Source organism: Cyprinus carpio, chromosome A5 (assembly GCF_018340385.1).
Source record: "Cyprinus carpio isolate SPL01 chromosome A5, ASM1834038v1, whole genome shotgun sequence".
Lineage (NCBI taxonomy): Eukaryota > Metazoa > Chordata > Actinopteri > Cypriniformes > Cyprinidae > Cyprinus > Cyprinus carpio.
In genome coordinates, this window is record NC_056576.1 from 23394095 (window position 1) to 23421143 (window position 27049).

The 27049-nt window shown below is 37.3% G+C and overlaps 2 protein-coding genes across 3 annotated transcripts; one reads left to right on the plus strand and one right to left on the minus strand.

The window, feature by feature from the left end:
- The first annotated feature begins 1010 nt into the window (after nt 1–1010).
- On the plus strand, nt 1011–4840 carry LOC109090775 (endosomal/lysosomal potassium channel TMEM175-like). 2 transcript variants are annotated; one of them, XM_019104614.2, is made up of 10 exons: nt 1011–1316; nt 1512–1550; nt 2035–2132; nt 2233–2284; nt 2388–2423; nt 2586–2669; nt 2758–2922; nt 3127–3208; nt 3369–3504; nt 3677–4840. In XM_019104614.2, exons 1-10 carry the CDS (start codon nt 1116–1118, stop codon nt 4344–4346), a joined length of 1563 nt encoding a protein of 520 aa, XP_018960159.2. In that variant the 5' UTR covers nt 1011–1115; the 3' UTR covers nt 4347–4840. The 2 variants fall into 2 exon arrangements, with proteins under 2 accessions (XP_018960159.2, XP_042612515.1); XM_042756581.1 differs by lacking the exons at nt 1512–1550; nt 2035–2132.
- A 1029-nt stretch (nt 4841–5869) lies between these two features.
- Nucleotides 5870–26721, minus strand: cds1 (CDP-diacylglycerol synthase (phosphatidate cytidylyltransferase) 1). The gene is made up of 13 exons (XM_019104612.2): nt 26291–26721; nt 15546–15694; nt 14301–14397; nt 13853–13950; nt 13314–13453; nt 11707–11765; nt 10328–10410; nt 10010–10097; nt 9778–9846; nt 9271–9423; nt 8965–9084; nt 8749–8852; nt 5870–7922 (listed from the first exon to the last, which is right to left on the minus strand). Exons 1-13 carry the CDS (start codon nt 26351–26353, stop codon nt 7787–7789), a joined length of 1359 nt encoding a protein of 452 aa, XP_018960157.2. The 5' UTR covers nt 26354–26721; the 3' UTR covers nt 5870–7786.
- Between the last annotated feature and the right edge of the window lie 328 nt (nt 26722–27049).

Below are 27049 nucleotides of genomic sequence, written 5' to 3' on the forward strand. Positions count from 1 at the left end.
TCTTTCAAACAAACAAACAGGATTACAGGAGCATACAGTCCTAGACGGTTTTCACAGAATGCTTGCTGGCCTGGGACACAGTTCTGTCTGTGACGATGCAAAAACATGTCAAATTTATCTTTGAAGTGCAGAGAGGCATATTCTGCTGCCTCCATTATAACTGACAAACAGGTAAAAACACAAATCTGACTTGCAAATAATGCAGAAACTGACAGTGATTTAGGACAAACAGGTAAAAACACAAATCTGACTTGCAAATAATGCAGAAACTGACAGTGATTTAGCTGGGGGGTGATTTCGTGTGTCTTGTTGAACAGCTCATTAGGAAAGAGATCCATGAACTGAACAGAGTGTGTCAGATTCAGAAACATTTGTGCAGAGCAGCGGGTCCCGAAAGTTGTGAACCACTCTCTGGGGGGTGATTTCGTGTGTCTAGAGTTGGCTAGTTCCCTCTAGTGGTACTTCGTATTTCTGCTCACATTAAACTACGGAAAATTAAATTTTGTGAGAAAATGAACGGGGGACAAAATTGCCCCGAACCTGTTGAAAATGGTACTGGATTGAAATGTTGTTCTTTATTTGATTCACTCACCTGCGATTTTAGCGATTCGAGATTCGGCTCACAGAACTGTCCGTTTAAGAGAACCGATTCAAAACGATTCAGTGAAGATTTTACGTCAATTTTTTGAAATGTTGTTCTTTATGGTGGTTTTTTGTCTATTTTAGGTTTTGATAATTAGAAGGTTGATTTTTTAGGATTGAAAAATATTTTTTAGTAATATTTAGACATTAAAGTAAGCTGCTTTTCGCCAAATAATCTGTTCACTCTAATGATCTAACATCGTTTCTCTGATCATTATGAGAAAAAAAACGACTCTCCTTTAACTCGAGAACCTCTCACGATTTGAGTCCTACACATCAAATTGTTCACTTCAGTCAGTTCAGCTTTGTGAACAAGCTTTTTCATTAAACAAGATCCGACTCAAATGAACGAATCGCTAACGAATCAGACATCGCTAACTTCCGGTCAGCTGATAGTGTGTCATGTGTTTGTAAACACAACTACTGTGGCTTCATGCCTGCACCGTCCACTGACAGCACACACCGCCGCGGTCATGCGAGAAAATGATGAGAGCGAAATAATCGAGCACCACGATGACGAGGAGATGGAGAAGACGCGGACGCCGAGGAATCACGCGCACTCTTTTCTGGAAAGCGTCACGTCGTCGGAGAAGGACGGATACAGAAGCACGCAGTCATCGCATCGCCTGCTCGCCTACAGCGATGCGCTCATCTCCATCATCGCCACTGTAATGGTGAGGAACCCACAGACAGTCTCTCGACTGTATTTCACCAGCTTGAGTGCACATTTCAACTGACGTCCACACGACAAACCGCTCTCGTTCTCTTCGAATCACCGGATCTCTGGGCTCCTCTCAAAGCCTAGCTGAAGTATATGTACTGTATAATTGTGCATGTTTAAAAGCGGTCATGATCTTTTGTGTTCACAGATATTGCCTGTTGCACATACAAAGTTTCAGGACAATGAGGTGAAAAGTATATTATGCTACCCTTCCAGGAACAGGTCAACCAAAAATGAAAATGTAGTCTGTTTACTCTCCCTCATGTTGATCTGTGAGACTTCCACAAACAGCAGACAAACACAAAAGAAAGTAAAATGCCTTGTCTGTTGTCAGTGTTTGCGTTCTAGACAAGTCTTGTGTGTTTAGAGCAGTGGTTCTCAACTAGGGAGCCGGGGCCCACTAGGGGGTCTCTGCACACTTCCAAGGGGACAGCTATTGCCACTACTGCTTTCTGTTAATGAAGTTTGAAAATGTGTAGCATTATCATGCAGATGTTTAAGAAATACCGTAAAATATCGTCTCTGACAGTGGGGGTCCTTGTTTGAGTACCTCTGGTTTAGATACACATGAGGGTGTATAAATCATTTTTGGGTGAACCGTTCCTTTAAGAATACAAATTAAACACAAATGTGTTGTATTTTTATCTCTTAACTGATCTGTCTACACTCAGGAACTGAAACAGAGTATTCAGGCTTTGCTCACCACTAAGGTTGCTGTCTACTTGATGACTTTTTTGATTGTCACTGTTGCTTGGGCTGCACATATCCGGTGAGAGCCCTCAAGCACAACACTCTATCAAGTATGAATTTCATGTAACTGCTGTTTTCATTCGTTTGCATAAAGATTTCATTTAAGCATTTGGTTTTAGGTTGTTTCAAGTCATCCAGCGCATAGACGACACTCTTGCACTGCTTAACCTGGTGAGAACACAACTAAAGTATTCCTAATGAACGTAAACTAGCTGTATATCCATTTTTAAAGTGTATAATGACTTTTAAACATCACATCTCTGTTCTATTTCAGGCTTGTATGATGCTTATAACCTTTCTACCATACACAGTGAGTCACTCCACTGGTGATGTTTTGAACGATTACTTAGTTCAGCACAATTTGACTATGTACAGTTCTTCCCTTTTACCTCCTCATATGTCTTTAAGTGAAATTAAATATCTGCCTGTTTATAACTGTTTTAAATTTTTTTGTTGGTTTATCTTGTTATAGTTCTCTCTCATGGCGACATTCCCTAGCAATACTTTCGGCATCCTCTTATTCTGTGCTTGTGTCATGGTGATCGGTTTAATTCAGGTGAGAGCGTTTGCATGTGATGAATAACATTACCAGCATAACATGCTTTGAGTTTTGTTTTACTGTCATATGTTTTTTTGTCTTTTAGGCCATGATTGTCTTGTATGGATTCAGCCATCCTTTCTTCCTCAGTGATCAGATCCAAATGTCTGAGAATCAGGCTTATTACAAGCGACGCATCCTTGAAGTCATCATGAGGGTTCCGATCATGTGTCTGTTTGCCAGCATATTTTCATTCATCTATATCCAACTGGTACAGGACTTTTTATGTATTTATTAGTACAAACTAAAGCACCCGATTACAGAGTTTATATAAATACAAGAAGTGAATTTGCTGATAAAATTATATAGTTTATTTTATTATGTAAACATATACATTGTATTTTATCACATACATTATAACATATATCATATTTAAATTAATCATTTTTATTTCTATATTTTTCCTCTGGCACAGTCCTACATCATTTTGGCTCTTGTCATATTCCTGCCTTACATCTCTCAGTGTTTAAAATGGATCTGGAGTAAAGCCATCGGCGGTGAGAGCAAAATCTCATGACACTTTATTCTCTTATTCTTTAATGAATAGCATTTATTTGAAATGGAAATCATCATTGATTCAATGCATGCAAACTTTTGAACTGTAGTGCAATTGGAGTTATTGTACTCTGCATTATATCTCTTTTTTAATAAACTCAGGTCTGGTGGAAGACAGTCCAGATTCAGTGCCCTTCTACACCTACCACCCCAGTGAACCTTTGAGTAAAGAGCGAGTGGAGGCGTTCAGTGATGGGGTGTATGCAATCGTAGCCACGCTGCTCATCTTAGACATTTGGTTTGTATCCCTCCAAAGCAATTCTGTCATTACTGGATCTTACAAAGAATTTGCACCGTGCTTCTCTTTAGTAGTACATCATTTTAAACACCTTGTTAATGTCAATCAAGTATTATAATCACAAAGGTCATTTCTTGAAGACAACTAATAGATTTGAGATCTTCTTACACAGTAAAGACAACGTGCCTGATCCATCTGTGGTGAAGAAGGAGTTTGACGGCAAACTCCTCGTTGCGCTTCAGGAGTACGGTCCTGAGTACCTGGCTTACTTCGGCTCGTTCGCCACCGTCGGCCTGCTGTGGTTTGTTCATCACTCTCTCTTCCTGTATGTGACCAAGGCCACTCGCCTCATGGGCCTGTTCAACACGTTCTCGCTGGCCTTCGTGGGCGGCCTGCCGCTCGCTTACCAGCTCACACATGAATTTCCCAGAGGCTCCCTCAATGAGCTGGAGGCCGTGCAGATCAGCTGTGTCATCATTTTCTTCGCCGGTCTGTTCCAGCTTGCGATGTGGGTAACGGCACTTTTCACGGAGCGTGAGACATTGCACCCGTATGTGCGCTACGGCGGTCGAGAGCACGCCTTTATGTTGGCCAAGCTCTCAGTCTACCCCTGCGTGGCGCTCGGGACCTTCGTCTTCAGCTGCATCCTGAGCCGCTTCAGCACATCCATCTTTCATATGATGGAGATTGGCGTACCGTTTGCTTTCATTTTACTGAGGTTGCTGGTCCGTGTGGTGCTGGCGGCGATCAGATGGCTCTTCTGTCCTGCGAGGAACGATTTAGATATTGTTCCAGTAGAGGAAGAGGACTCACAGCTGCCCATTAATGATATAGTGACTTAGCAGTGAACAGAGAAGAAGAAAACATCTCAATGTTCGACGTAAAAATCAAGGTTAGGCTAGATTCCTAGCTCTGTTGTTTAGAATTAATACTGCAGCCGACAGCTTTGTGCTGTAGAAGACGTCCATATCGGTCAAATCTTCTCTCATTTAGTATAATAGTCTGTGGAAGTGATCCACAGTCTTCATGATGAGTCTTCAGTGTCATAGCAGGGGTCCGAGAAGAGCTGAAGAGTTTTTTTTTTCTCCTTACAGAAATGCACAAAACTTTTTTTTTTTTTTTTTTTTTTTTTAGCCTCTTAATGTTTTTATTAGCGTGTTAAAACATGTTTTTGTGTTCATATTTTAATGTGAGTCAAATTACACTTCATTCACACAGTAAGAACAAAAAACTTTTTTTTTTTTTTTTTTTTTTTAGTTTCTGTTCAGTTATGTTGGATTTAATATTACAATTATATTCTTGTTTTTAACTCATTTTTTTAAAAAGTTGCCAGCCACCGCCTGCGATTTTGATGATTTTCACTAAAATTTAACTAAAAAACATTATATTTTGCTGTATGAGTATTTGAATAAATGCTTAAAGCATTCTTTTTTATCAATACTTGAATATAGGTAGGTTTCATAAAAATTAATAATTTTGAGCAAAAGGGTGAGAAAATCAAATTTTTATCAAAAACTACATATGAGTAATATTTACAACAATTATCAAAGCATAAATCTAGTAAATCACTTCCATCAACACCTCCAAAGCTTGCACAGACATATACCACTTCCTGGATCATCATTTTACTCCATAACATTATGCAGTTTTCATTTATATGCTGTCTATTGCTGATGATTGAATTATTTCTCATATGCATGTGTGTATATAAGAGATTGCTCGTTTCTCCGTCCGTTCACGTGTGTTTTTGTTTGGGAGGTTTTGTACTCGTTTAGAAGATGTGTAATAGCGCCCCCGAGTGTAAAAGAGTGAAAACACAAAAAGCCGTTAAAACTTGTCAATGGAAAGAGTTAATTTTAACTAATTAGACTTTTGCACTTAACTTCTGGAGCTGTATTTCAGGTCTTTGTACATCCTAGTGGAGGAAATCTTTCATATAACTGCATAAAGATCTAAAACAACATGCCTTAGGTTGAGGCGAATGCTCTGTCAAGGTTTTTACATTGCTCACATAAATCTATTCTTCGTTTCATGTGACAATGAAACTGCTGATGCACCTTAGATTAATTAATGATGCCAGTGTTGCACTTACAGTCTGATCTGAATGGCATTTGAGATTACGTTTTGTTAGTATTTCATCTAAATGTTATTACCATACTGCAAGACGTTCACTTTTTTTAAATTGTCATTTTAAGTTCTTATTTTCTTTTTAATTACCGTCGCATTAACAGTCTGTTTTGTTTACTACTGTAGCTGTGTCAGTTCAAATGTTACTGTTTACAATTTTGAGAATAAACTCAATTGCTGCTTGCAGAAGTACTTGTGGTAGCAGACTGAAATCATGTAATGAATGTGACCACAGAGAGTAAGTCAAAAGTGAAGTTTATTCACCAAGTGTAGCATTGCAATAATAATAATTCTTAATTTTTTTTTCCTCAGTATTGCCCATAACTTGTTACTTTTTTGTCTTCTGGTAAATATTTACTAATGAAAACTCAAAAAAAAAAAAAAAAAAAAAAAAGAAAATCTGAAAATCAAACATAGACATAAATAAAGGTTCCTACTTTAAAACAATTTTGAAACTTATTTTCAGCTAAATTTCTGAACAGTATAAGCTTGCACAATATTATATGCTGGGTTGTACAGCAGCTCTCAAAAAAAAAAATGTAATTAATTGTGACATCCACAAAATCAGCTGTAGACAGCTGGAGGTGCATTCTCTTTTTGGTCTGATAGGATTCATATTACTTAAAAACACAACATTCTCACACGACTGCATCTACTGACAGCAGATGTGAAGGAAAGAACATGTAAACCTATTGCAGACATGAATGAATAAGGTATGGGGGTCACACTTACTGCGTTTTTTGTACAACTATTGACAACTGGTCCCAAACTACACTACTGAGTCCCGATGTGCAATTAGGACAAAGGTCACAGGTTATTACAAATCCACTTCTTTTAACGCCTTAAAAATGTCTGATGGTTACCTGTAGTAATGTTCCTTTAGCTCATGTAAGTGTCTTTCATTACAATAAATATCTAAATTATTCAATCTCATAGGATTTTATTGTTCTCTACTGTAAGATTGTAGCATTTGACAATATTAATCGTGGTTTAACATTTGTTTTAGTATTTTTTTTTTTTACAGCAAAATTGTCAGTGCTTTGGTACACATTTGTTTGGTAAAGAATTAAGAAAGATTTCAACAAATTAAAATGCAGCTAAAAACAATATTGCAGGGAGGATACTATAAACATAAACAAAAAAAAATGAAAAGCACATAAACAATGTGTAAATCTAAGAACATTTTAACATGTTTTCAAATATTGGCTATCTACTTAAAGCACCAGTGTTTTTTTATATTAAAACCTAAAAAGCTAATTAAATCTTTCGACTCGTGTAGTTACAGTGCACCTAAAACCAATGGTCACGGAGGGGAACACAGCAAATCACCTTCTCAAAAACAATCCACTCAAGTTATTCTCCACCCCTAGCGAGGTTTAGTCATGCTGGATTTAAGAAAATAAGACAAGTCTTTTGCATATCATTATCACAACTTCCTATTATATAGAATTTGTTAAACCATATATATTATTTTAATAAATGTATAATCTTTATATATGATCTAGTGTATAATATCCATGTACAACAATACATATGATGATATGTACACACAAGTGAGTTATTCTAGCGCTCACGCTAACACACTGAGTAATGAGAAAGGGAAAGAGAACATGGCTATTTTAAGCAGTAACAATAAGACTTACAGACATGCTTCTGTTTTAGACTCATTGTTTTGTAATGCTTTGAGTTCAGAACCCCCGTTATAAATTAAGCTAACATTAAAATGTTAACCGTGAGAATTATGGCATCTCAAAAACCGCAAAAGTTCGCAAAGCAAGTCACAAAATCAGAATAACATTATCAGTGCAATGATGTCACTCCGCTGAAGCCCCCTTCCTAAAGTGCTATACATTCACTTACCATGTGCTTGGATCTTTTGTTTTGCATGTTTGTTGCTTGGAAGACCTTTGATGTTGATTTCCCAGACAGTGGCTCTGATTAAGAGAATTTTGCGTCATTTTCCTCCTTCATTTGGTGAGTTTCTAATGGGTTAAAAGTGAGAGTTTGGTTTGCAGCAGGCATCACTCTCTCTCTCACTGAACGGGAGCTCCTGTGGTCGGTTGGGAGTGTGCTCGTGCCGTCACAGTCATGTGTGAATGCTAAGAGAGTTCAACAGGACATGAGCTGGTTTTGTCTGCTGAGGTGGGGACGTCTGTCATTGGGCTTCCTCCACAGCAGGGGGCAGCATGCCCTGTTCTCGTAAGTGGTTGCGCAGTGTATTGAAGATGCTGAGTTGCTGCTCTGGTTGCAGAACAAGCAACTGCTGTAAAACCTTACTGGGGTTCGGCCCCCTGGGGAAGAGAGAAATGACAGAGGGTCAAACATGCTTCCTGTGTGCAGACCTCTGGGATTACAGACACACCAAACATGGAAGTGCCAATATGCTAAACAATACAGTTATTTTTGCATTAGATACCAAACAATGAATTAAGGACATAATAAGAAACAGAATATGATAACAACAGACAGTAAACTATCTATCTATCTATCTATCTATCTAACAATAATGACATAATAAGAAACAGAATATGATAACAACAGACAGTAAACTATCTATCTATCTATCTATCTATCTAACAATGAAGAAAAAAATTATATATTTATATATAATTAATAAAATATTATATATATTGTTTAATTATATTTTGTGTATAAAAAATTATATAAATAGATAAAATAAAATATGAATATTATCTATCTATCTAACAATATGTGAATGCCAGTTTAGACAAGCTACGCAATTTTGGGGATACAAGTGACTCAACTCAAATATATCACATACAGTACATTTGTCTTTATGACATTGGAATCATTCAGTTGAAGATGCACGAGTCTCAATAGACTTCTGATTAGAATTGTGTCAGCTAAATTAGGACTATCTGTCATAGTTTGACTTAAAGCATGTGTTATGTTCAAGGAAATTAATTATAAAGTAACAGCCCACTCGTGAGTAAATCTCATTTATTGGGCCAAGCCCATGTTAACACACACTTGGTCTGTTCATTTTGGATCCTGTGTCAAATTCTATTTTTTAATAGTTCCAGTAGCACCTATTTTATGGATTTGTATTTTCTCTTTCGAAAGGAAAAAGTGTAACCAAATGAGCTGAGAGGTCACCTGATAAAACTTGCAATGTAAACATGAACGAACGTTGCCATCAGATACTGACAGTCAAAACGATCCATTATACCACCATGACCAGGAATGGTGTCCGCAAAGTCCTACAAAATGAAAAATCACACGCTCACAGTGTCATGATCACTCCAAGCAGGCACAGACTGCAAGTTACAAATTCAAGGGTTTATATGAGACTGCTGCTGAATGTGAACTAACTTTGATCTTGAAAGCTCGTTTGAAGCCACTGGCAAAGAATCCACCAAATGGTCCGATCAGAGAGGCGAACGTAGAGAGCGCAATACTGTGGATCTGAAATGGGTAAAGGTTCACCGTTTTCTGCAGACATGAGAAAGATTAGAATAGACATCATAATCAGCCAATACTACATAAAGAAACATAACGGTTACAAAACGATTATCATTTCAAAGGATTTAGGAATAAAATAACCCCTCTCAAATATTAGATACTGAGCAGCAGAGTGTATTAGGCCACAATCTCTTAGCTGCCCCGTCGTGTACTCACCCATCTAACTGCATTCTGCACCACTGCAGGAAGTGTGTATTCCTGTATCATGAAGAGATTTGAGGGCTCACACTCCACCGCAAAACGGTTTGTCTCACTGTTGTATTCCACTGGACAAACAAAGTACTGGTACTGGGATAGCAGGTACGCAAACTGGAATAGAAAGTTTTAGTTGTCACACAATACCATAAGGGTTATTTAATGATATAAGAGTTGTTTGTGTTGCTTGAAGGTAGGGTGAGCATACAACATACAGATACATTTAAACTGGGACATATCTCCCTTAAAGCTGACTAAAAAGTCCAGGTTTGGGCTTTGTTTTCATACTTGCTGAAGATAATGACTGAAAAGTAGTTTGTCCAGTAGGGTGCAGGCATTAATCGAGGTGTACGGCAAAGTGGAATCTACACAGAATGGTCAGAGCAGTGCAAATGTATGTACATATAGTTTATGAGGACTGTGTAGAGGATGCCATAACCCTTACTCAAAGGTCTAATGGTGACTTACAAAGAAACTGAAGACCACTGTGGCAAAGAATCCCCCAATGAATCCTTCCCAGGTCTTTTTTGGGGAGAGCTGCGAGAGAGCGAAGAGGTTTGAGATACGATCATTTTCGCCCACAGTGCATTCAATTATGGAAATGTAGTCATCAGTTCAGAAAATTAAGGGACGGAGAATGTTTATCACAAATGTTTAGTGCTGTGAGGAAACGTCTACCATGCAAATATCACAGGTTCACCTTAATCAGTGGAGTTCTTCCAAAAAAGAAGCCAAACAGATAGGCCATGATGTCATTACAGATTACAATAGAGATGGGAACAATAAACCTAGAGAACAAATGACAGTTTATTTTACAAACACATACTGTAGGAGAGAAGAAAGTTCAAGTTACTTCAGTTAATTATTTGTGAGAATTAGCATGTAAATTTGAATAAAGTTAACTAAAAGATGAAAGATAAAAGATAAGTTAAGATAAAAGATGTTTTTCTGCTGTTGAGAAATTCAAGTCGGAGTGAGGTGAAACCTCAGACAGTTCTGTCAGGTCAGGTGGGCTTACCAGATCATTCCCTCAAACAGGTTCTGAATAACCAGATGTGACTGAGTTACCACAATCAACAAGGTCACATGGGTCCAAGCAAACTGGAATAGCAAGCACAAACACACACACACACACAAACAAAATGAGTGAACGATTGAAATGTTATCTAGTCACTGAAACAATGATAATGCAAAGCAAGTTATGGCACATATCCAATTGTTGAAATACAATTTCATTTTCAAATGTTAATTCAGAAGTCTGTACTAAGACTATAAAATAAAATAAAACAAAGATAGACAAACATTCTAAATGTTTGGCTACTAGGCACTCAAGCAAACTTGTCTGTAACAAAAAGTATTTTGCTGTTGAGTGTTTCAGCAGCCAGGTTTTCAGTTCATGTGGAATGGGTGAGACCACACTCAAAGAAAATGACATTCAGAGGTTTGACTGAAGTAAGTCATGGTTTGTGACTATTATTAGAAATTCTGAACCACTGTAGCCACTGTGGACTCAACTCAACAGCTCAACACTCCAGTTTCTGGTTAATTAATAACCAGAAACGTACATCAAAACTATATTTGCATGTCTTGAAAGAAATATCAGTGCTAGCAAGGCAGCAGCTTCAATCAATAAAAAGCAGCATCAGAACCACGATTTCTGATGTCATGACACTAAGTGTGTCAGCTTTATGAGCCACTATCTTTGGAGTGCAATGAAAACATCAATAACATTTCATTACACAAATAAATGCAAGAATGGAGACCAATTCAGTATCCAAATATTGCAAGGGCATCATCACAAGATAAATGCTGTTCTTTTGAAAAAATAACTCTGGGAATCACCATTTCTTCAAAAATATTAAGCAACTGTTCTCAGTAATGGCTGCTGAAAATTCAGCTTTGCTATTACAGGAATTAATTACATTTTAAAATATATTAAAGCAGAAAACAGTTATTTTAAATTGTAATATTATTTCACAATACTACTGTTTTTACTATAGGTCTAAAAATTAACGCACACTTTTGAACATTATTCTGTGTAGTTAACTTAATAAAATGGGCACCTAATACTAAAATGACCTACATTGCATCTAAATCTAAATGAAGTCTGTATGCTAAAAGGCCATGAAACCCACATTTCTGGACCACTGGAACAGAATAAAGGTAATGAAAGTGCTGCCTTGCATACACTGTAAATAAATGCCCTGCAATCACTCATTTAAACATTTAATACTTTCACAACACTCAGTGTATGTCATTTAAACTCATTTAATGTGATAATATGACATATTATGACATGGGACTACTGAGTATCCAATGGCCCAACATGATGCGCACATGACTGTGAATGAAATCAACAGTTTAGTTCTGGCTTGCATATAAATGACTGATACACACCATATAAAACTGCAGGCGGTAATGTTTCTTCACTAAACTCAGTACAAACATGCAGAAACCTGGAAAAAGCAAATAACGTGCAGTTAATTTCCTTCATAACAGAAGAAATTATAAATCTTATCACTGTTTACGGTATCATTTTGTATTCCATGTAAAGAAATGGATTTGAGACACAGCAGAGAAGCATTTTTTTGTCATTTTTTGTTTCGGAAAGCTTCCATATCACTCTTTTAATAGCAGCACACAGCATTATGGGATGTTTTGTTTTTGTACAATGACAAATATTTAGAACAAACACACTTGAATATATCTTAAACTATATTCTGGTTTATATATTCTCTATGATGTTGACCATTGAGCTGTGCTGGAGAGAAAGCCAGGTTTAGTGAGAAGAAATGACTTTCACAGCATGCTGTGCTTTTATGGCCGTAACAGAGGAAGAGGTACATGTGCTTTTGATCCTATGTATGAACACACTTTTACTGTACATCTACTTTTGCAGTAGTGTCTTTGTCATAGCCCTGAGCTGGTCCGAACTCATGAAGTTCATGCAGTTTGAGTGCTCATGGCATTAAAGCAAAAGGGTGACACACCAAATATTAAGACATTCTGAAATTCATGTTTATTTGTTTATTCAACTTTTCACTCTGAAAAGTTAGCTACACAACACCGAAGGCTGTGCTATATATACACACTGCTGTTCTAAAGTTTGGAGTTTTGAATGAAGTGCCTTATGATCACCAATGCTGAATTTATTAGATTAAATATAGAGTAAATCAGCAATATTATGGAATATTATTACAGTGAAAACTGCCAAAAATATATTTTAACTGAAAATAGCTAAGCTGTACTTTCAGCAGCCATTACTCTGGTTTTAATTGTCCTGTGATCCTTCAGAAATCATATTTAAGATATATTTCTTATTATTACTACAAATGGTTGTGTAGCTTCAGAATTTTGTGGAAACCTTGGTACTTTTTTTCAGGATTGATGAAAAGTTAGTTCAAAAGAACAATATTTATTTGAAATAATAATTATTTGTAATATTATAAAATTGATCAATTTATGCATGCTTGCTAAATAAAAGTATCCATATAATTAAAATTAAATTAAATTAAATGTATGCATTTAGCAGACGTTTTTATCCAAAGCGACTTACAGTGCATTCAGGTTATCAATTTTTACATATCATATTAAAAAAACTAATACTTTTGAACAGTAGTGTAGCTGCAGGTGAATAGCTTGTTGGCATTGAGCAACAGCATATTTATATTAATTAAAGCATAAAAGCATATGTCAAAGTGACCAAGCATACAATCAACTTTCATGAAGTCATTTCATGTTTTGAATACCAAAACAGGCATGCGTTGGGCCAGCGCCTCTGCGTTTTTTTTTTTTTGTTTTTTTTAAAGAAGCTGCAGCAAATCCCACCAACAGAACACCAAATCTGACAAGGATTAGGATTATTTCTAGATATATAATCTATAAATGATTTATAAACTATGCAAAAAAAAGTTAAGTGTGCACTGTGGGCTTTTGACCTAGAGTCATAAAAGTCTCTGATGGTCTCTGTGGAGAGTTTAATGTGAGCTCTCAGTTACACTCACCTGCCAAATACAGTGCAAAAGAAATAAACCGATGATAACGCACAAGAAACTGCAGAGGTTCCTCCCTTTGGACAAGTGCACCGAAATAATCAGCCACTGTCTCTCCATAAAAGAAGTAGTTCACACAAATCAAGAAGTACCTGAAATACAAGGTGCATTTGTGTCAAGATCTGATGATTTGAGTTCAAGAAACATATTTGATGGAAACAATACATGGCCCCTTTCAGCTGCTTGGCTGTCATCTTGTTTTGTTTGGACAAAGCCTGCAGGTGGGGTGTACTCTGTGCTAGGTTCCAACATGGAAGTGCACTTTGCTCAAGTCCAGTTAATCACTACTTTATCTATGACAAAAAGTGACTGGTAAAACGTGAGAGTGTGTGTGTGTGTGTGTGTGTGTGTGTGTGTTTGTTTGTAGTTCAGTGTGTGTACATGAATTTAAAACACATGAATCAGAAAGAAGGGGGAAGGGTGGAGAGATAGGGAGAGTTATGGGGTGAAAGAAAAAGCATTAAACTGTAACTAGTCAGCATTTTACTTACCAGCTAAGAGTCCTAAACCACGGCAGTTCATAGGAACGGTAAACTCTGTAGCCAATGGTTATAATTTCATGAAAACACTTGATTTGAACACCCATAACCTATAAAAAGTGATTACAAAAAAAGTTAATAAATGTTGCAAGAGCTGAACACGTTCAAATAGCACTTTTTAAATTTCTGATACCTTTCTGATTCCTTCAAAATTCTATTTAAAACACTGTAGTGATTCATATCAACTTTTCATTGAAAATATTTACATTATGTCAAGTCAGGTAGGGCTATAAATGAGCTAAATGACAGCGAGTGGCCCAAAGGGTTTGTAAGAGGGACAGCTGGGATGTTTTGTAAATGCTTTCTATAGTAACCACAAATGTTGGCTAGCCAGGGGTCAGTGTGTTTGTTTAGTTAATAGAGTTTGCATGGTACATATATGGTTTGTACTCATACTTACCACTAATATAAGCATAATGGGTCCCAAATAGATGATGAGGAAGAAGCCGATGATCATTGTCAATGATAATATGCCTCTTATCCACCAGTTTTTCCACCTGTTGAGATTTTTTTAATCAATTTGAATGCAGAAACCAAGAAAACTAAAATTTTGTAAGAAACCTGTCAGGACAGTTAAACAGTTTGTATAACAAAATACATTTATATGTGCTGGCAAATCCCCACTCCCACTATTAAGGGTATAGATGACATTTTCCCTTTGTGTTCACTTGGAAATGATCTAAAAGCCTGTGAAAGAGGTGGAAATGAAGCTGGGTCAAATGTGATTTCCCCACTGTTGAAATGTGGGTGTGTATAACTGAATGAAATGGCATGAACAGAATGATCTACTGTATAACAAAACAATGATAATGATTTCTGTTTGATTTAAGCTTCAATATTGAACCTTGAAGATGTACAGTATTTATGATATTCTGAGATTTGTGAGAAGAAAACGGATGGGATAGATTTATGCTGATGGTGCCATAAATGTAATAAATGGGGCTCCATGAGAGATGTGAATACTTAGTTTTCTGGCCCAGAGTGTAATAAACTGTTTGTAGGTGCCACAACTCATGCAAGCCACTGAAAAGAATGGAAGGGAATTTGTCAATGGAGAGAAACAGAAAGAAGAGGGAGAGGGGGGAAAAAAGTGCAACATCATCACAAAGTGTGGTGGGTAGCCAGGCCCCGGCATTCAGGCATGTGTTGGCCTCTGCGTTTTTTTTAAAGAAGCTGCTGCAAATCCCACCAACAGAACAGCAAAACTGACAAGGATTAGGATTGTTTCTAATGAAGAGATCCTGTTTAATCTCTATGAGGGCTCATTACCCTGTCAAACGACCCCTAACCTCATCTGCATATCAAATATCACTAGAGACTGCCTTACTGATCAAAATTAAAAGTGAATAGCTGTGCAGTACGCTGTACTATGGGGTTATGTGTCAGCTTTCAAAGATTAACCGGATCAGTTTTACATGGCACTGATTTAACTAAAACATCCTTCATGTGTGGAAAGGTTTTTTTTTTAGAGAATTTTTCGTATTTCTTATTTTCCCAGTGAAAACGGTTTAAACCTGTTTGTGGAACCTCAGAGACTCATAGTTGCCCATGTGCATTAAAATGGGGCCTAAACACCCGTACAGGCATATAATGCCGACATAGATTGTTTGGGGAGTTGCACATTGGGTTAGTTTTATTTGGTTACTTGGTTGCAATATCTCTAGGGGTTTTGTTGAGACACTGTGGAGTGTTATCTGTGGAAGGTGGCACGTCTGGTGTGTCCGCTTTGGAGTCGCCCTCCATTTCTCCTTCCCCTTCACCGGGGAAAGCAAGCCTGTCATCTCCATCTGCCTCCTGTAGAGTATAAACACACACGGTGAGGAAAAAAATAAAACTAGATTATTAATGTACTAATTTCAAGGCAGATAATTATATACACTTAACAACACAGACATACAACACAAACAATTTTATATCGCATTTTATTATATAATGTTGATTTGCTCTTTGGCATTGTTGTGCAGTTGCTAAGGTTTGTGTCTGTGTGTGTGTGTGTGTGTGTGTGTGTGTGTGTGTGTGTGTGTGTGTGTGTGTGTGTGTGTGATTTAACAGGGGTGTTTTACTGGTGTCTGTTAAACTCCTATGGAAATATGGCGTCTGTAAATTAACTTTTTAAAACACTACTGCTACTGCTGATAGATTTTTTTTTAATTCATAATGTGGAACTAGAAATGGAAATGGTGCTAAAGTGCGTTTCTGGATTTTTTTGCCTACAAAAACACAATTACATCACGATAACAACTTTTTGTTGTGCGATATATTGCCCCAGAAGTAATTGCGATAAACAATATTATTGTCATTTTAAGACCATTTTATGCCACTGAATATACAGTATAATCATAATAGGGGTGCACGATAAATATCGGCCAATAATTAATGCGTTCATTATCAGCGTGGATTTGCACAGCTTGTCAGTTACGATAAATATCGGCCAATAATTGATTCTTTATTTGTAATCGTGGATTTGATGGAATTTACCGCTGATTAGAGAACCGGCTTTACTGACGAGATGCGCATTGATTATCGGCCGATATTTATCCTGCACCCCTAAATCATAATATAAAAGCATAATAATGCAAGAAGGCCAACACACTTTCAAATGACAACAAACTTTTAATTCTTAAGAAAATTTAGATCATGGAAATTATATATGAAAATAATTGATACCTTAAAAAAACTTGAATAAATAGTCAATAAACATTTTCTAACAAAGAGTGCAAAGTAACAAGTAGAAAAAAAGAAAAAATTCACAAATACATTTTTCCATCTACAGATTTTTCCTGGACTTTCTTTTCTCTGTAAATCAAGGGTGCACTGTATTGCTGAAAGACACAATCCCTACTTAGCAGTCAGATGTCCGTATGCACAAAGGCACAGCTCCCTAAACAAGGCCATATCTGCAGATTAAACTTTTTTTGTAGAAGCATTTTTTCAATTTGATCTAGAACCACATTATGTACGAGAAGCTGCAAAAGACGCAGACGCAAGTGGAACTCAAAAAACATGGTGACATTAATTTTTATGTAAATATAATGGGCAATATATTGTGTCACCAAAAATTATTGAGGCCATGTACATATATTGTGTGACAAATCGATATATTGATTATTGGAATAGTCCTATCCCTACACACTGCATATTGCAGCTCCCATTCATAGCAATATGAGTGAACTGTCTTGAGTAACTTTTAGGAATGTTTTTTTAGGAATATTGCGTAAACACCTTCCAAGAAACAATACCAAAAACAATGAATTAGGTGAGAGAACCACCAAACACTTGGATTGGAAATGTAAAAGTAATTCAGTAGTCTTTTGCAATCCCCATGAAATGCAGCCCTCCATGGAAATCACAGATTTACCAGTCAAAGTAATAGAGAGCGACGGTGGACAGAATATTAGCCAGCATAACTTATGCAAATGCTAGACAAATGCCTCTGAGGAAAATCAATCGGGCTTGAGGACATGGCACCTGAGTAGGTCCGGTACAGTAGAGATTTTGATGGATATCAAGGACCGGTCATTGCCAGTTTGTAAGCCTCTACATGTGGTTTTTCAGCAGATTTAAATGCTGTGCCGGCAGTCTACCACTGCGATCACTGAGCAATTCACAAAGTAGCTGTTCTGCCTTTCAGACTGAAAATCAAAATATTGCAAGCTAAAGAAAAAGAAAATCCCACCAGCAACTTGTTTTACAGCACCCACATATAAAAAGGTCCATAGCTAACAAGCTACACCCTGATAAGTTCATATGTAATACTGCAGAGCCATAATGTTCCTCTATAAATACAGTAACTCTCTCTAAATAAATAACTAGAGATGCACCGAATGTTCGGCAACCAAATTTATTCGGCCGAAAATAGCAAAAAAAAGCTCTTTCGATGTTCGGCTGAATAAGCGAAAAGACCAAATAAATTGTACCGAACAATGATATGACGCAATCAAATAGCAACCAGCGAAGAGTGAGAGGTGTGAGCTCTTTCAAGCAAAAAGGTTCACACTTATTTTTATAATGCATTTTCTCCTCTACGTTCACAATGATATGACGCAATCAAATAGCAACCAGCGAAGAGTGAGAGGTGTGCACACTTTATAATGCAGCACACATGTCAGCAGTGTGGTTAAATCGTGCTTTATTGGTATAGTGTCTCCTAGAATGTAAAAATGTTCACTGTTAAATATTTTTAAATTGTTGTTTTGTAATTGATTTTTTTTCTTTGAAAAGCAAGACAAAACATTATAAAAAACATTTTGGCTATTTAATTTATGTAATGGTGAAAAATTTTGGCAAAATACATGGGAGATAAAAAAAAACTCGAAAACCCGTGTTCGGTATACGGCCTTCGGCCCTCGTCCCAGTGTTTCATTTTGTTCGGCTTTGGCCAAGAATTTTCAATTCGGTGCATCCCTATAAATAACATTACCAGTATGTAACTCTTATAACATAAAGGTTATTCCACCACATATTCCATTTTAAATGTAAGTTGTTTTGGTTTGAAGTGTCTGCCAAATGCATAAATATAAATTTCAGAAACTAACCCTAAAGGTCACAAAAATCAAAGACCACATTGTACAATTTCCAAAATTAGCCAATGGACCAAAGCCTTTGGACCATGACTGTAAGAAGCTATGCTGGTGAGGTAATTGGGAGCAAGCTGCATTGAGCAGGGAGGTCACTCATGTCTGAAACACGGCTCAGATTAAGGCTGGTAAAAGAAACCCTCTGCTAACTTTTTAATGAGGACACACTCAAGCCCCCAGAAAACATTCATGGAAATGTACAGATCAGCTACATCAGTGTAGTCCAACTACATTTTGTGCAGTGTGAAAATTAAATGGTTATTTTTGGAAAAGAAAACTGAAGGCAACAAACAAACTGCAACATTATCCCCTTCATACTCTTCCAGAACAATAGACAGATGAGAAGAGAGAGTTTCCTAACGCTACAGATGAGTGGACCTATTATTAGCCTGAGGGTTTCACTAAATGGCACCCTAGTAGCATTCTGCAGTCCATTCAAGAAAAAGAATCCAACAGGACAATAATAGTCAATCAACCAATTCAAACAGGCTATTTTACTTTCACAGTGTTTTATTTAGTTCCTGATGTACACTTATAATGTTAGTCAAGGTTTCTTGCATCAGATCACTTAGTTCACCCAAAAATGAAAATTTGCCCATGTCTTACCCTCGAAGCATCCTAGGTGTATGTGACTTTCTTCTTTCAGACGAATCCAATCAGAGTTATATTAAAAATTGTCCTTGCTCTTCCAAGCCTTTCAATGGGGTAAGCTGGTGTTTGTTGTCAACAGTTCAGAAGTTGTGAAATAAAGTGCGCGCATCTGTAATAAACCATTCCTCACGCAGCTCCAGGGGATGAATAAAGGCCCACTGTAGCGAATCCATGCGTTTTTGTAAGACAAATATCCAGATTTCAAACGTAATAAACACTTTTTTCTCACATCTGCTGACTGTGGGACGCAGAAGACGTGCAGGCGGATGAAATAGTACGTCAGCGCTGCGTGGTTAGTGACAAGCGCGGAGAGAGAACAAAATAAAACACCAGGCAACAAATTAGAAGCACAAAACAAGGATTTGTAAAGAAAAACGTCGAAGAATTTAGATATAAGCCAAGAGGAGACTGGTTTTCCTTTGCTAAAGTAGGGAAACTTTGTTTCCCTTGCTCCTACATTCCCCCAGAGGCGCGTGCGCGAATCGTACGTCTTCCGTCTTCTGCCTGCACATCTTCCATGTCCCACAGTCAGCAGATGTGAGAAAAAAGTGTTTATTACGTTTGAAACACATGGATTTTGTTCACCCCCTGGAGCTGTGTTAGGAACGTTTTATTACAGATGCGTGCACTTTACTTCACGTCTTCTGAACTGTTGACAAAAAATACCCACTTACCCCATTGAAAGGCTTGGAAGACCAAGGACAATTTTTTATATAACTCCGATTGGATTCGTCTGAAAGAAGAAAGTCACATACACCTAGGATGCTTCGAGGGTGAGTAAAACATAGACAAGTTTTCATTTTTGGGTGAACTAACCCTTTAATGTTTTTTTTTTAAGATCAACCAGTCTTTTTTGTTTACCAATATAGATTTTTTTTATGTTTAAGTATCTGATTTTATTTGTTGTTTCTGCTGTTCAACATGGTAATAACTACATTAGAATACAAAATAAAAATATAATATGCATGGTTTTATTTATTAATATTAAATTAATCATAATACTTTTATAATACTATTTTTGTTGTTATTGTTACATTCCTTAACAGGCATTGATATGTAAATGTGGGCGGTAATATGCTATTATTGAGTCCAGCAAAAAATTCTCAATGACCTGTTTTTTATTTAAGTTTTAGGAAAAGTTTAACATGGCATTGGAAGGAAGCTTTGTGTTGCGAACATTAGAGCATGTCTGAACACTACAATAATTTATTTTATTTCAACCGAGCAAGAAAAATCCATGCCGTGCCCTTTAGAAGAGAGAAATTGCGCTATGTGTCCATAAGAACTGTGTGCTTAAGGACCTCTGCCTATAAGAGTCCTGGAAGTGTAGGGATAAGAAGACTAGCCTGCTGATTAGCTGCTTCATAAATGAGACTATGCTAATCCCTGAGAGAGAAAGAGGGAAAAGCCCCTGTCCAGATCTATACCAAAAGGCCTAGCACACACCAAAACATCCCATCTCTCATTCAGTTTCTACCTGCAGAGCCAGCATCTGTAACAGGATGTGCTGAATGGACAAGGATCATATAACCTACCTAAGAAAAGTGGAAATGTCAAAAAACCTTGCCAAATCATCACTTCTGCAGCCTATTAAATCCTCTCTAAAGTGCTTCAAGGGTGAAAATAAAGCATCTGTAAAGGATGATATCCTCTGTGGACTTTTTCCTGGGGATGACATTTCAGCCTAGTTTTTACTGTCCCTTTAAATCCTTTACAGCAGTGGCAAAAAACAGGCTGATCAGGAATTCCTACTGTTGCAGCAAATACCAACATGGACACACTCATGGCTGATGACAAAGGTGGATGCAGCAGAATTCCAAACGCAGTGTTGCGTACTGTATTCTGTGCTAATTAGTCCACTGTTGCATTATGGGAGAAAAACACAACTGAAAATACCAGCACAGTTGCTCACCAGCGTATGTTCTGCAGGATACAACACATTAAATGTTCCCATAACCAGAGAGACTACACTGAAAGATAGTGGTCGACCGATATGTCGGCCGATATTTGGCATTTTTCAAATCGGCCGATAAGTTTTTCTGCTTGGCCGATGTGTTTGAGTTGGGACTTTTATTTTGATGCGCACTGAGAGCGCCAGCATCTGAGCACACAGTGCTCACATTCTCCCTCTTGTTCTCTGTCGTCGTTAACAGTTCTGTCTAATATGGATAGAAGTCTTTCTAATAATCAGATAGATCGGTTAAACAAGGGAAATAATGTAACAAAAAGTATTATAACGATTGCTTTTATATTATTAGTAATAGAAAGGCAAACATTATAATACTTTCTTGTTTGCCATCAGCATTAAGCAAATACGCATTTATATCATTTAAAACAAGGGAAATAATGTAAATTTAATATCACAAACCTTGCAAACGAAGTCAAATCCAGCTATGAGATCTTGTGAAGTGTGCAGTTTTATCCAGCATGATCGTGTGTTCTCTGCATGACGGTAGGTCTGTGTGAATTGAATGCTTTATACTTTAAACTAGTGATTTCAAACTATGCTGCGCTTTATGCTTTTTCTCACTGTCATATTCATATCATTTTCTCTGTGTGCTGTATGTAAAATGAGTGTAACCCTGGCTTTATTTGAAAAATATGATTCCCAATGCACACAAACTTCCCAGAATACTGAGTGCCCTGTTGTTTACAGTGTTTACTTCCTTTTTAATTATATTTTTATTAAATATTTATTTGTGAAAAATACTTTGTCATCTAAAGTATGTTTATTTTACACATTTATTTTTTAATCCATTGTCAAATGATTTCAAATTTCTTAAATATTAATTAAAATTGTAATATATATATACATATATAGGCTTTATATCGTCTATCAGCCCCCCTGCTTTCCAAGATATCGGCATCGGCAGTCAAAAAACCAATATCGGTTGACCACTACTGAAAGATGTGTCCTCCTCAGCAATGACCATGTGTTAGCCAATCAAATCACTCTCTGAGTTTTGGTGGGACTACGTTTTGTCCAACTATAGAAAATGTGATGTTTTTGGGAAATATGTTTGGAAAAGTCATCAGAAATTATGTGTAACAGTTTTTACCAGCAAAATTAGTTGGTCAACTAGCAATTAGCTTTGTCAAAAATACAGATTTTTTTTTTTTTTTTTTTTTACATAATAATTTTTTTTTTTTTTTTTTTTTTACATAATATTGATTCTGAATATTTAAAATGGTGTGGTGCTTTCTTGCACTCTCTCCTCTCCGCTTTGTGTATTTTAATTTACTAAAGATAGTCAGTTGTGCTGCATGTTTCATAGCAAAGTGTGTCACTGTGTTCATGCATGTAGCTTATTAACGGCAAACTACATCTGCTGTGAGGGTTAATGTGCATTTGGGAATGCAGTGATTCTGAATATTTAAAATGGTTTCAATACTCATTGTGCCACTTACACTTCATTTTCACAATTTACATAATCTGTATAATTAAATTTGTATGATTGTAAACCTGTTGTCACAGAAACTTAAAGTTCTTAATTAAAGGTTGAAGGTTTAACTTATTATTATTATTATATAATCTCCCTAAGAGCAATAGGGCTTGAGGAATCTATAGTACCAAACAAGCACTAACCACAGTGCTAGCAACAGCCATGGGTTCAATTCTGAGGGAATGCAAATGAATCTTGACTTCAAAAGTTAAGTCTCTTTGAATAAACCTGTCTGACAAATGTATAAACGTAAACGGTATTTTCATCAGGAGGAAAGAACATAAGAAAACCTATGATTCAAACTACCTGAGCACTGCCAGGCATAAACCAAATTGTGTAATTATAAATCACACAAATTGTGATTATAATAGGTGCTGAGTAACCAGTTTTCTGTGGGAAATTGCAGAAGTAGGCCATGACCACGGGAAGAGAGCGACTCTAGCGCTGAGGCCAGGCTGCAGGACTTGCTGTGCAGAGGTTATGATGGTCCTCTGAACTCCAAAGACTGCTGAGGTGCTACACTGAGCAGAGAGACTGAGTCTTCTCAATGAGAGGAAAAGAAAACAAGACATTAACAGAAAACCATGAGACTGAGCTCTGTGGACAACCTCAGTCATCAGTGAGAGTGCAGGGCTGTAAATACGGCTTGTTATGATGAGCGAGGGATGAGTGAGAGACTGACCTTCAGTGAGCCGGCTGAGAGGCTCTAGATGGACAGTCAAAGCTCTGCCCGCAAGACATCGGCATTAGTCTTATAAGGTCAGCCGTCTCCAGGACAAAAACACAATGTTCCTTCAGAGCCTCTGTGTTTCTTTGACTAAATTTGAAGCATTTGTTTCCAAATAAAAGATAAACCAGTTACCCTAGTGGAAGTATTCGTGAATAATCAACACTGAAAATTCTGAAGTCTCCAGTCACAACATTTTAAGAAAATAAAACTGTTGTTTCTAGACAAAGTTTATTATTATTATTACAAAATAATGGTTTTATATTTAATAATGTTTTTAAATTGCCTGCACTACTGTGAGGGACCGCAAACATCTGCAGAGAGTTGTGAAGACTGCTAAGAAGATCATCAGGACTCCACTGCCCTCTCTGCAGGCCATTTACCATCGCAGAGTCCACAGAAGAGCTGCATCCATCATTAAAGACCCCATCCATCCACCCCCAACACAGACTGTTCACACTCATACCCTCAGGGCGGAGGTATAGGAGTGCAAATTGCAGGACTTCCAGATTAAGGAACTCTTTCCCTTCAGCTATTAGACTCTTAAACAGCTAGTGGACTTATCTATCTCAGAGAACAATCGGTTCAAATTGTTTCATCTCATTGAATATTTGTAATATTATTGCTGTTATTACTAACATTGTATATTTGTTAATATTACTCATGTAGCCTCATCTCAATTTGCACATTTGTTACTGTTACTGCTGCTATAGTTATCATGTCGTTGAACTCAATTTGCACGTTACTGCACTATTGTTTTTTGCACATAAGTTATTACTGTACATTCGCATATATAGATATCATATACATAGTCTATATTTCTATTGTTCACATTCTATATTCCTACTTTATCCTTGCATACATAGATATACATAGTCTTTATTATACATAGTCTACCATATACATAGTCTATACTTCTTTTTTCATAGTCTACACTTCTACTACTGCAGCATAGTTTTTATTATTATGTTTCTTACATTGTATGTGTGTATAGTTTGTGTATGTGTGTGTATAGTTTTGCACTGTCTTGGCATTCATTGTGGACTGCAAACATATTATTTCATAAGTTTATTTTATTATACACACACTTTTTTAACATATAAAATTATTAAAATATTAAATTATTGCTCCCCCGATTTTCCCACAGCTACTTTTAGGGAACTTTTCCAGGGGAAACAGTGTAAAGACATGACAGCCTTCATGCAGAGATCTACTTCAAAAGCCTTGTCTGTGACTAAAACTTTTGTAATTACTGAGTCATGAGTTCAATTCATCCATTTGAATGGCCACTGTGTTACTCCCTTTTCAACATTTCCACACTGTGGCCAAGTGATTTGTTGTCACATGTGATCTATGCTAACGCTCAGCTATCAACCGAACGACATCATTTCCAGGGAAGATCTACTCAATCAGATACAGATACATACACTATATAACAAATAACGCCTCTTTATACACAGTGCAGCTCAGCCACAGGATTTAAAAACAGATTCTGCTAGATGTTAGATACTCTAAAAACAAAGCACATATCTCCATGTGTCTAGAGTATTCATAAAAACAAAGGAACTGATTACTGATAGCAAAATACTGACATTGAACTCTTTCACAGTTTGAATTAAAGCACCTGCCTTCAATCAATTCTTAACTAATAAAAGCTACTAATAATAGCTGACCCCAAAACTTATCTTGCAGCTCTTAAATAAATATTTCTCAATATAACAAACATATACTTCTAAAACTAAATTGATTTTTCAGCTCAAGATGTGACGTGACATACAGCCAAGTATGGTGACCCATACTCAGAAATCGTGATCTGGATTTAACCCATCCAAAGTGCACACACACAGCAGTGAACACACACACACACACACCCGGAGCAGTGAGCAGCCATTTATGCTGCGGCGCCCGGGGAGCAGTTGGGGGTTCGGTGCCTTGCTCAAGGGCACCTCAGTCGTGGTATTGCTGGCCCGAGACTCGAACCCACAATCTTAGGGTTAGGAGTCAAACTCTCTTAACCACTAACATAGTCGGCAGGATGTGTGTAATGGGTTTACTATCCTGCAAAAACACTGGAGCTTTAGTCATCTCACAACAACCTTAATGACACCATATATTTTTCACAATAAAAAAAAATGTTGATCTTTTGAAATGGTTGCCACAATAAAATGCGTACAGAAGACAGTGTTACCTATCTCTGACTTGACTGAACCTTGAAAATGTTAATTAACCAATCAAAACAACAGCAACAATAACTTGGCTGCCCTTAGAGCAATAATTCACCCCCAAAAAAACTGACCCACTCTCATCTCCTTTCAACCCTGCACAACTTTCTTCCATAAAAAAGAATGATGATAGTCACCATTCACTTTCAATGTAGAAAAAGAAGCAATGAAAATGAATGGAAACCACAGCAGAAAATCATCTTTGTTTGGAACAACATGAGGACATGTAGAACAACAAAATGATGTCAGTTTCCATTTCTGGGTGCACTATTACCTTGAATACTTGGTTTCTAAACTCTAATTCAATTGACATAAACAGCTCTGTATGACACACACCACCTGACTCTGACCAAGGCTCAAACCATAACGAGCTGCCTATGGTATACCTAGACAGCATTTTGGGCATGAGAAAAACCTATCTATATGAGATGGTCAAAACAGAACGTTCCAGAAGTGTCCATGATAACCAAAAATGCTGTCTATGTAGGCAGCTCAATAGGTTTTGCGACACAGCCATTGACACTCTGGCTTTGCAGTGTTTGGCTCAGCAACTTCATATGAGGCAACCGACAGACAAATTAAAGGCACAGTCCCCGAACACAAAGGCGCCATATACAATCCTAATGTTGCCTTAACCAAGTTGTTTTGTTTAATATCTTCTCAGGTTGAAGCAGTCTGACTGGTTGCTCGTTAGCTGCATAGCTAGAAGGTCATTCGCAGTCGACTGAGAGAAATAAGCCTCCCGATTGAGCGCGTGCTCTATAAATTACCTTGTCACTGATGTTTTCAGTGCTGTCAGGATCTCCTCCTCCTCGCCGTCTCAGCTCCGTCATTTTTTTTTATTTTTTTGGCTTATTTCAGTCTAAATAATGCATAGATATCGTCGCAAGTCCGCGTTAAAATGAAACAGAGCGGAGATCGCGTCCGTCTCGGTAATCCGGTTAATTTAACCTACTGCGACCATCAAAGTGTCTCGCGCGGCAGGTGGAGGGACGGAGCCTGCGTGCATTTGTTTATGTCCGCGGATCTTCTGCTGTTTTGTTTAAGTGAGAGACCAACCTCTCTCTCTCGTTCTCTCTTTCTCTCGCTTTCTTTCTCTCTCTCCTCTTCCTCCTCTCTCACTCCCCCAGTGACTCAACATAAAGAGGAAGCACTGCTCCACTCTGCGGCTGGAGCTCAGCGCACTTCACTCCTCAAACTCTCCCCACAGTCCAAATGTGAATGTTACTTCTTGTCAAGTCATCATGATGATAAACTGAGATTATTAGTACAGTCGTGGCCAAAAGTTTTGGCACTGACATAAATTTTGTGTTTTGCAAAGTTTGCTGCTTCAGTATTTGTAGATTATTTTTACGTTTCTATGGCATAGCCTACTGAAAAACAATGATAAGCATATAAGTTTTAAAGGCTTGTACTGGCAAAAAAATATATATATATATAATGAGTCAATATTTAAAGTGTTGACCCTTGTTCTTCATAACCTCTGCAATTCGCTCTGCATGCTGGATATTAGCTTCTGGGCCAAATCC

Excerpts from the sequence above, each read along its gene's own strand:
- LOC109090775 (XM_019104614.2), top strand. The coding sequence starts at position 1,116 with ATGCGAGAAAATGATGAGAGCGAAATAATCGAGCACCACGATGACGAG. Across the intron at positions 1,551-2,034 it reads CAAAGTTTCAGGACAATGAG|GAACTGAAACAGAGTATTCA; the intron begins GTGAAAAGTATA and ends GTCTACACTCAG. Across the intron at positions 3,209-3,368 it reads CTGGAGTAAAGCCATCGGCG|GTCTGGTGGAAGACAGTCCA; the intron begins GTGAGAGCAAAA and ends TAATAAACTCAG.
- cds1 (XM_019104612.2), bottom strand. The coding sequence starts at position 26,353 with ATGACGGAGCTGAGACGGCGAGGAGGAGGAGATCCTGACAGCACTGAA. Across the intron at positions 10,098-10,327 it reads CTGTTTGAGGGAATGATCTG|GTTTATTGTTCCCATCTCTA; the intron begins GTAAGCCCACCT and ends TTTGTTCTCTAG. Across the intron at positions 9,847-10,009 it reads GAAGAACTCCACTGATTAAG|CTCTCCCCAAAAAAGACCTG; the intron begins GTGAACCTGTGA and ends GCTCTCTCGCAG.